General features: G+C 44.5%; 1 protein-coding gene across 4 annotated transcripts in view; it reads right to left on the bottom strand.

Moving 5' to 3' along the window:
* Positions 1-501: 501 nt before the first annotated feature.
* The window catches only part of LOC121002918 (sulfotransferase 2B1-like), a 72,333-nt gene continuing 62,442 nt past the window's right edge, over positions 502-10,392 (bottom strand). For all 4 annotated transcript variants that reach the window (XM_040434563.1, XM_040434565.1, XM_040434564.1 and 1 more), the window contains exon 7: positions 502-778. In XM_040434563.1, coding sequence (XP_040290497.1) covers positions 660-778 — 119 coding nt within the window. In that variant the 3' untranslated portion in view covers positions 502-659. The remainder of the gene's footprint in view (positions 779-10,392) is intronic.

The raw sequence follows: 10,392 nt of genomic DNA, 5'->3' as shown, positions 1-10,392 counted from the left end.
CTTCTGGCACATAAGGATGTAGCAGAGTTAAAACACACACTTCGTAATTTATCACATCTAGTTAATGTGTTAGGACTTTGACCGTTAACTCTGCTGCATGTGTACTTGTCCCTGGGCACGCAGACAGGAACAATGACCTGAACTGGCCCAGTTTGCTCTCACTGTACTGTCTTGTTCAGCCTCCAGCGTCATCTCAGAGAGGGTTATTTAACATGGAAGGTGGCATTGTTACGTCCAAACAGACAAAGTTGTCCTTTGCCAGTGTACAAAAAAAATCACATTTGTAAAAAATGAACGAGGCATGGATCCCATGCAACAGGTCAGCTAGTGTCATAGGTACAAATCTGCTGACAGATGCCCTTAATTTTTTCCCACTTAGGTGGTGGAGGCCCCATCTTATTTTTCTATGGGGCCCTATGAATTATAGATACCCCCTCCCCTGCTAGTGCCTATCCACCCTTGTTGGTTTTTTTTTTGAACTATTTGCCCAAAAACTCCAGATGTATCTATTTTTTTTTTTACTTTTTATTTTTATTTTAATTTATAAGTATATAAACAGTTACAGGCACATCTATTTATACTGATGTGCACAGACAAGTTGTAACTCTGTTAAAAGGCAATAACATGCTACAGAACAGAACGGTCTGAAGTTCATAACTTTATGGCAATTGTTCCCAGAAAAAATTCATATTGATGTCATTCATCTTCTCTTGGTAGACTTTATCGAAGTACTCACTTTGAGCTACTGTAAAATGGTTCTTCCAATCACCAGATATTCCTGCAATGATAAGAACATCTTGAATTATTCGTCTGATTGTCTACATGGTTATAGAATGCCTTTATAGAATAATATTGATTTTCAAAGTTGCCTTCTCAAGCTCCATAAAAAATGGTGTTTGTTCTCTCTTATTTCCAAGTATTTTTCCAGTTTGTTTTTATGTGCAGACTTCCTTTACGTAGCCATCAGCAGCGTAGCTATAGGGGTCGCAGCGGTCGCAGTAGCGACCGGGCCCCTAAGCCAGATGGGCCCAGAGGGCCCGCCTTGCCAGTGGTACTGTACTTTTCCCTTTATAAGATGCAGTGTATCTTATAAAGGGAATACTAGTGAGCGCTTCCATAATAGAAGCACTCACTAGTATGCAGGAGGAGGAGGCGAGGGTGAAGCGCTGTACTTACCCCTCCTCCTGCTTACACTTCTCAGGTCCCACACTGCTGTCTCCTGGCTGCCTGCCACGTCAGGACGTACAGAGCGCACTCTGACCTGATGCTGCAGGAGGTCAGGTGACTGTGCAGCGTGGGCCCTGAGAAGAGAACCAGATCAGGGAGAGTGGAAGCAGGAGACAGGAGAGGTAAGTTATTTTATTATTTTACAGTCTGATCTGAGGTCTGATATGGAGGTCTTATTTGGGGTCTGGAGAGGTTTAATGGGGAGTCTGGAGGTCTTACTGGGGCTCTGAAGTGGTCTGACTGGGGTTCTGGAGAGGTCTCACAGGAGGTCTGGAGAGGTCTAATGGGGGTTCTGGAGGTCTCACTGGGGGGGTCTGACTGGGGGGTCTGGAAATGTCTAATGGGGGGTCTAAAGGTCTGACTGGGGTCTCGAGAGGTATAATGTGGGTCTGGAGGTCTGACTGGGGGTCTGGAGAGGTCTAATGGGGGGTCTGGAGGTCTGACTGGGGGTCTGGAGAGGTCTAATGGGGGTATAGACATCTGATTGGGAGTCCGAAGAGGTCTAATGGGGGGTCTGGAGGTCTGACTGGGGGTCTGAAGAGGTCTAATGGGGGTCTAGTGGTCTAATGGGGGTCTTATCTGAGGTCTGATATTTGGTCGGGGTCTAACATGGAGCTCTAATGGGGGATCTGAGGTCTAAAACTGGGGTCTGACAGAGGTCTAAAGGGGGTTTGGTCTGAGATGGGGGGTCTCATTTAGGGTTTTATATTGGGGGTCTGATCTGAAAGGGGTATTTTTTGTACTGGCGCACAATATAAAGTGGTGTTTTTGTACTGACGCTCTGTGTGGTACCAGTATTTTCAGGGGGACTGTTTCTCCAGGATAACATTAGGGGCACAGCGGACACAGTATTGGTGGTGGCAGGATGGGGTGTTGAGAAGGTGAGGAGGATGATGGAAAAGTAGGAAAGCAAGATGTCTGTTTGTTAAACTGCAAAGACGAGGCGCGCTGAAAGTCACCATGGCGGTCTGGTCTGAGAGGAGAAGAGAAAAGAGAATATCTACATCAGAGAAGAGAAGTCACTGGGTTATTTAACATGGAAGGTGGCATTGTTACATTCAAACAGATAAAGTTGTCCTTTGCCAGTGTACAAAAAAAAAATCACATTTGTAAAAAATTAACCAGGCATGGATCCCATATTCATATGTGCCTGCCTTGATTAGAAAAATTATATTTAATTATATGCAAAAGAGCCTCCAGGAGCAATGGGATGTTGCTTTTACATCTAGAGGATCAGTACTCTCTGCAATTGCTGCACCCTCTCCACTTTTATTGACAGGGCCAGGTGTGATGACATTTACACTGCCTGGTCCTGTCTATCAAACAATGAAAGTGTAGAGAGTGAAGCAGTTGCAGAAAGAGCTGAGCCTCTCATTTGCATATATTAAAACATAATTTCTCTCAGCAATGAGGACATATGTGAACATGGGACCAACACAGATGCCTTCAGCTGCCAAGTGCACATGTAACAGGTCAGACAGTGTCATAGGTGCAAATCTGCTGACAGATTCCCTTAATTTTTTCCCACTGTTTTAATCTTCTTACATTAGGTGGTGGAGGCCCCATCTTATTTTTCTATGGGGCCCTATGAATTATAGATATCCCCTCCCCTGCTAGTGCCCATCCACCCTTGTTGTTTTGTTTTTTTAACTATTTGGAGCCCACCGGCAGGACTTCATAGGAACTATAGCTCTGATGCTATGGATTTCTTCAGAGAGACCCAGCAAATCAGGGAAAATGCCCCCCCCCCCCAATTGCCATGTGGGGGAGCCGTTCCAGGCTCAGAAGCTCAAATTTCAGTGATTGCCGTTATCGCTGATTGAAGACATTAGCCCTGGGCCTCTATTATTTGAAACAGCAGAAACCTGTAAGCTATGGAACCTGCTGCACTCACGAGCTAGAGCCATATTTAAACAATCGACTTCCACCCTACTTGTACGATGGCGATCGTCTAAGGGTTAAATGTTTGGCTCCAGGCCAATTATATTCCAGGTAAAGTGATTAACATAGCTGATGCTCTTTCTCGTGCACAGTGAAAAATAAATATTTCAACTGGTATCTCATGCAGAGAAAGAAGGAATCCAGTATCCAGCTCTTCTATGGAGATTAAAGTAGAACTGCCAGCAAAATGTTTATTCCCTTACGTCCTACCAGCAGCACAGATGGGGTTAACTACCCCCCGTGGACTGGTAGGACCGGCGGAATTTTAATGAGCCCAAGAACCAATAATAAAGATTTACACCCCTACAAAAGGAGGGGACACCCCCCCAGCCCACTGTGTTCTTTCCTGTCCTCCGGACAGGTGGACTGGCAGTTCCCCTCCGTTTTAGGGGAAGTATTTATCTTTTGTGCTGGCGTTTTTTTTCAGGCCCTTATGGCTTAAGCCATGGGTCGCGGATAATGCATCTAAATACAATCTATGTGGTTTGCCTTTTGAGCCTGACCGCCTGTTTGGCGCTCAGCTGGATAAAATTATCGAAGATCTCTCTGATAAAAAGGGGAAGAGTCTTCCCCAGCAGCCCTTTCAGGGTTGGGCCAGACAGGAGCATGGCGGTAGATCCGGCCAACAGTCTAGGTCACGTAGAGACTGGGGGGCGCAGCGAAAAGTTGGGATGTCACTCCAGTTGACTCCAGAAAGAAGAACTCGGATTCGGGACCTGGCAAGGTTCCTATTTATTCCTCGTCGAGTTTCTATCAGGACTCTCATGAAGATGTTGGGGCTCATGTCAGCGGCTGCGGATGCAGTCTCTTGGGCTTGGTGGCACCTCCGCCCCCTTCAGTCGGAGGTCCTTGCCAAGTGGGATGGCAGCCCCGCCGGGCTAAACTCCCTGTGCTCCCTGTCTTGTCAAACTCGAACCTCCCTGAGATGGTGGTTCCATCTCCCGGAGGGAAAGTCTATAACCCAGCCATTCTGGGTCATATTGACTACGGATACATCCCAAGTAGGCTGGGACGCTCACCTAGAGGATTCCTCTGTCCAAGGGACTTGGTCTCCTCAGGAGCGGCTACTTTCTTCCAATCTCCACGAGATTCGAGCCATCCGGCTAGCCCTCCTTCACTTTGCCCCCCGAATTTGGGGCAGGGCGGTGAGAGTAAAGTCAGACAACATGACTGCGGTCCTGTACATCAACAAGCAGGGAGGCACAAGATCTCTACCCCTCCTTTCAGAGATCGGGGTAATTCTTCGGTGGGCAGAGTTGAACCTTTCCCACCTGTCTGCCATCCACATCCGTGGTTCCTGCAACCTAATTGTGGATCGTCTGAGTCGCGGTCTGCCGACAATGGAATGGTCCCCGTATCTGGAGATTTTCAGGCAGATAATCCTCAGGTGGGGGTTGCCAGAAGTAGACCTCATGACAACAAGGTTCAATGCCAAGGTGGAGAGGTTCTGCTCCCTTTACAGGGAGGACAACCCCCTGGCGATAGATGCTCTGTCGATACCGTGGAGGTTCAGGCTGGCTTACATCTTCCCTCCTTTTTCCATGATACCGAGGGTATTGATGAAAATCCGTCAGGATGAGGCCTCAGTGATTGCCATCATACCGTTTTGGTCCAAGAGATCCTGGTTTACCCAGCTCATTCACATGAGTCGGGGACATTATTGGAGGCTCCCCCCACGACAGACCCTGGTGTCATGGGACACTCACCTCTGTCCAGATCTGCACAGGTTCAACCTGACAGCCTGGAGGTTGACCAGTCCCTTCCCAGAATAGAAGGGCTTTCAGAATCGGTCCTGAGAACGTTATCACATTCAAGAGCAGAATCTACTAAGAAAGACTACTCCAGAATTATGAAGATTTTTTCGTCATGGTGTGCTTCTAAGCAGGTGGTGTCTGCAGATCCGCCCCTCTCTGCGATTCTTCAATTTCTACAGGACGGCCTAGACAGAGGCCTTGCTCAGTCTATGCTGAGGGTCCAGATTTCTGCCATCTCAGCCTGTCTCAACAGACCCTATTCTCGGGACCCACTCGTCAAACGCTTCCTTAAAGGAGCCGAAAGGATGAAGCCTACAGTACTGAAGCCCATCCCTCAGTGGGACTTATCAGTCGTGCTCAGGGGTCTAGCATCTATCTCCCCCCTTCGAGCCTTTGGAGGAGGTGGATGTCAAGTTCATGACTCTGAAGTTAGTTTTCCTACTGGCAGTAACTTCGGCCAAGACAATCTCAAAACTTCAAGCCTTCTCGGCCTTAGAACCCTATACTAATTTTCTTCAAGACCGGGTTCTCCTGAGATTCCTTCCATATTTCAGGCCTAAGGTCCCTTCATTTCACAACATCAATCAGGTGATTTCTTTACCAGTTTTACTTTCTCCTTCTACCTCCTCCAGGGATCCTGTCAAGCATATCTCGAGATGCCTCCAGATCTATGTGGATAGATCCAATGAGTTCAGTATAGATGAGAATCTCTTTATCCTGTTTGCCGGTAAGTCTAAAGGCCGCAAGGCGTCCAAGGAGTCGATTGGTCACTGGATTAAGGAGGCCATCAGAGAATCTTTTGTCTCCCAGGCTTTAGATCCTCCAGAGTTTGTGAAGGCCCATTCAACTAGGGCCATTTCCACTTCTTTCGCTTAAAGAAGCCTCCTTCCTCTGGAGATGATTTGTAAAGCTGCCTCCTGGAGCTCTGAATCCACTTTCATCTCCCACTACAGACTAGACGCCAGGGTAGCTGAGTTTTCGGCCTTTGGGCAGACTATTCTTAGCTCTGCCAGGCATGAAGGCCGTCCCTAGGGGTTCTTCTTGGTATCTCCCCATTTGTGCTGCTGGTTAGGATGTAAGGGAATCATTAATTTCTAACGATAATTATTTTTCCTTAGTCCTAACAGCAGCACACAAATATCCCACCCTAGTAAGGTTATTCTTGCTATAGACACAATGGGCTGGGGGGTGTCCCCTCCTTTTGTAGGGGTGTAAATCTTTATTATTGGTTCTTGGGCTCATTAAAATTCCGCCGGTCCTACCAGTCCACTGGGGGTAGTTAACCCCATCTGTGCTGCTGTTAGGACTAAGGGAAAACAAATTATCGTTAGAAATTAACGATTCTCTGACCTGCTAGAAAGTGATGTCATGTGACCAACTCTCTGATCTTCAACTGACACAGGAAGTCAGTCCCTTTTCTATTCATTCCTATGAGACTGAAATTGACTGACATTGAGGTTCCTATATGAATACAAAAGGTGCACCACAATGATATGCAACGGATAATACTGGCTAACCCCTCAGGCTGATGTTAAAAACTGAGACTTTAGCCAATTTATTCCAGCCAGGAACACAACGGAGCCCTTTTGCACCACCATCAAGGTATCTCAGTGTGGCATGGGTCCTACCACTAGACTACCTATGGTGTGTGAACACGGTCTGAATGGTGCTAAGATCTAACTCACAGCCAAGCTTCCACATACCTCCATAGTGAGATCACTCATGCAGTGGGAGCAGGAATAGGGCTGAAAGCCCCACCTATAACAGACCATGTGACACAGGCTACCAGGTGCACTAGAATGTTACCAGCATTGCGCAATGGCACATTCCATACATATAAAGAAAAATCACTAAAATAAAGTGGCCTAAATGGGAGGAAATGCTCAAAAACCCCAAACACTGTAGCACGTTTATAACCAGGAGAGAAATTCCTCCGCATGTGCTCCATTGCTAGCGGCAATCCCCAGCAAAAAATGCATACAATGGAGGATGTCGGCACTGGGCCACTTGCACCACAAAGGCATCCTACACAAGATGTAGTAGTGTGTGGATGTAAATATACAAATACATAAATCACAGCAAAAGGTGCACCACAATGATATGCATATAGACACTCTGCTTGAAATGTCTGACATCACACAGATGTCAGCCGTTTAACCCCTTCCATGCTGCGGTCCTTAGGGACCGCGGCATGGAAGAGGTTAACAGGGAGGGAGCTCCCTCCCTCTCCCATAGGGGGCTGCTGTGCCTTTTCAGCCCCCGATTCTTGACGGGATCACAGAGGGAGGGGGCCCCCCTCCCTCCCCATCACCTGCTGCTCTGTTGTGGCAGTGAGTGATAGTTACCATGGACACCGGACGCCTTTATAGATTTCCGGCTGTCCATGGTGCTGATCAGACTTCTGCTAAAGGCAGAAGTTTGATCAGACTTTGTAAAGTGAAAATACAGTACAGTACTCTATATAATGTACTGTATTGTATTATACAGACATCAGACCCACTGGATCTTCAAGAACCAAGTGGGTCTGGCTAAAAAAAAATGAAAAAAAAAGGTTAAAAAATTCTCTACACATGTTTGATATCACCGCGTCCGTTATGACCTGATCTATAAAACGGTCATGTTACTTTCCCCGCACGGTGAACGCCATAAAAAATAAAAAAACTTTTTGGGAGTTTCTAATCTAGGGGTGCATCAGGGGGGCTTCAAATTAGACTTGGTGTAAATAAAGCAGTGCAGCAAAATCTGCCTTCCAGAAACCATATGGTGTTCCTTTCCTTCTGCACCCTGTTGTGTGCCCGTACAGTAGTTTATGATGACATATGGGGTGTTTCTATAAACTACCGAATCAGGGCAATAAATATTGAGTTTTGTTTGGCTGTTAACCCTTGCTTTGTTACTGGAAAAAATGGATTAAAATTGAATATTTGCCCAAAAATTTTAATTTTGAAATTACTAAAGGGTTAACAAAGTTTGTAAAATCAGTTTTGAATACCTTGTGTGTAGTTTCCAAAATGGGGTCATTTTTGGGTGGTTTCTATTATGTAAGCCTCACAAAGTGACTTCAGACCGGAACTGGTCCTTAAAAAGTGGGTTTTGGAAAATTTCTGAAAAATTTAAAGATTTGCTTCTAAACTTCTAAGCCTTGTAACGTCCCCAAAAAATAAAATGGCATTCCCAAAATGATCCAAACATGAAGTAGATATATGGGGAATGTAAATTAATAACTATTTTTGGAGGTATTACTATGTATTATAGAAATAGAGAAATTGAAACTTTGAAATTTGCAAATAAAAAAAGAAAAATTGTCAATTTGGTATTTTTTATAAATAAAAATATTTTTTTTTACTCCATTTACCAGTGTATTGAAGTACAACAGGTGACGAAAAAACAATCTCAGAATGGCCTGGATAAGTAAAAGTGTTTTAAAGTTATTCACACATAAAGTGACACTGGTCAGATTTGCAAAAAATGGCCTGGTCCTTAAGGTGAAAATGAGCCCGGTCCTTAAGGGGTTAAAGGCTTAGAATTTTAGAAGCAATTTTTAACATTTTCAAGAAAACTTTCCAAACTTACTTTAAGGACCAGTTCAATCACTGTAGGGCTTACCAATAGAACCTACCCATAATTAACACCATTTTAGACACCCCTCAAGTTATTGAAAAGTGATTTTTGAAACTTTGTTAACTCTTTAGGTGTTCCACAGGAATTAAAGCAAAATGTAGGTAAAATCAAAAAATACCCTTTTTACTTGCAGATCATCCATTTTAATCAATTTGTTTCTGTAAAACAGCGAGGTTTAATTTAATTCATTACCCTGATTCTGCAGTTTACAGAAACATTGCACATGTGGTCGTTAACCTCTTCATAGGCACATGGCAGAGCTCAGAAGGGAAGGAGAGCAATATAATTTTCAGAGGGCAGATTTTGCTGAAATGGTTTTCAGGTGCCATGTAAAATTTTAAGAAATCTTGAGGTACCCCTAAAAATGAAACCTGCCTCAAGGAGTTTATCAAGGGGCCCAGTAAGTACTTTATCCAAAAAGTGTTTCATAGAATTTTGAAACACATGGCTGACAGAAGAAAATGCTGTCCACAATTTTTTATGAATTTTTTCCTAATTATAGCAATACTCAATATGTTTGTAAACTGCTGTTTGGGGACACATTAGTGTTCAGAAAGGAAGGTGCGGCATCAGGATTTTCTAACATGGAATTTGCTGAAATGTATTTTTTTATGCACTTATATAACTGGAATGGGGCAACTACAGTACCCTGAAATATTATCAAAATTGGGGTTATTCACTTTAGAAAAAAGACGACTGAGGGGAGATCTAATTACTATGTATAAATATATCAGGGGTCAGTACAGAGATCTATCCCATCATCTATTTATCCCCAGGACTGCAACTGTGATGAGGGGACATCCTCTGCGTCTGGAGGAAAGAAGGTTTGTACACAAACATAGAATTCTTTAAGGTAAGAGCAGTGAGACTATGGAACTCTCTGCCTGAGGAGGTGGTGATGGTGAGTACAATAAAGGAATTCAAGAGGGGCCTGGATGTATTTCTGGAGTGTAATAATATTACAGGCTATAGCTACTAGAGAGGGGTCGTTGATCCAGGGAGTTATTCTGATTGCCTGATTGGAGTCGGGAAGGAATTTTTTATTCCCCTAAAGTGAGGAAAATTGGCTTCTACCTCACAGGTTTTTTTTTTGCCTTCCTCTGCTTCAACTTGCAGGATGACAGGCCGAACTGGATGGACAAATGTCCTTTTTCGGCCTTATGTACTATGTTACTATGTTACTATACTGTATAGTGCTACCATATTCAGCAGCGCTTTATAGACATTAGCATTACACTATCCTCAATGGGGCTCACAATCTAAGTTCCCTATAAGTTTGTCTTTGGAGTGTGGGTGGACACCGGAGTACCCGGAGAAAACCCACGCAAACACAGGGAGAACGTACAAACTCCATGCAAATGTTGTCCTTGGACTTAAACCTAGGACCCCAGCGCTGCAAGGCACCAGTGGTAACCACTGAGCCACCTTTTTTTTATTTTTTGTTGTTGATTGAGTTGTCAGTTATGTCATACTGCAGGAATGGGTCAATGCAGAGGGTGCGACCGTGACCAGGTCACCTTCGGCCTGGGAGTCTGCATACATCCCCTGGCAAGTGTCAGTTTCAACTCATCTGCATTCTCAGGATGCTCTCTGAACAACTATTTATTCTGGTAACCAACAGGCTGCTTTAAGATGACAAGTGAGAAGTTGGGGATGATACTTGAAAACAAATGAGCCAAACATATCTGTGCATTACACTCTACAGACATATGTTGTGCTTGGAAGAAGTCTTCATGGCGGTCTGGGCCAGATGGAGGAGACAATTTTGGTCTTAGTACAGTGTTTTTTTTTCCAGTATCAGTATGGTGGAATTATCAGCCATAATGTGGTGGTAATTTTTGTTCACTGT

This window comes from Bufo bufo, chromosome 1 (assembly GCF_905171765.1).
Source record: "Bufo bufo chromosome 1, aBufBuf1.1, whole genome shotgun sequence".
Lineage (NCBI taxonomy): Eukaryota > Metazoa > Chordata > Amphibia > Anura > Bufonidae > Bufo > Bufo bufo.
This window is presented reverse-complemented; position numbering and strand designations above follow the sequence as displayed.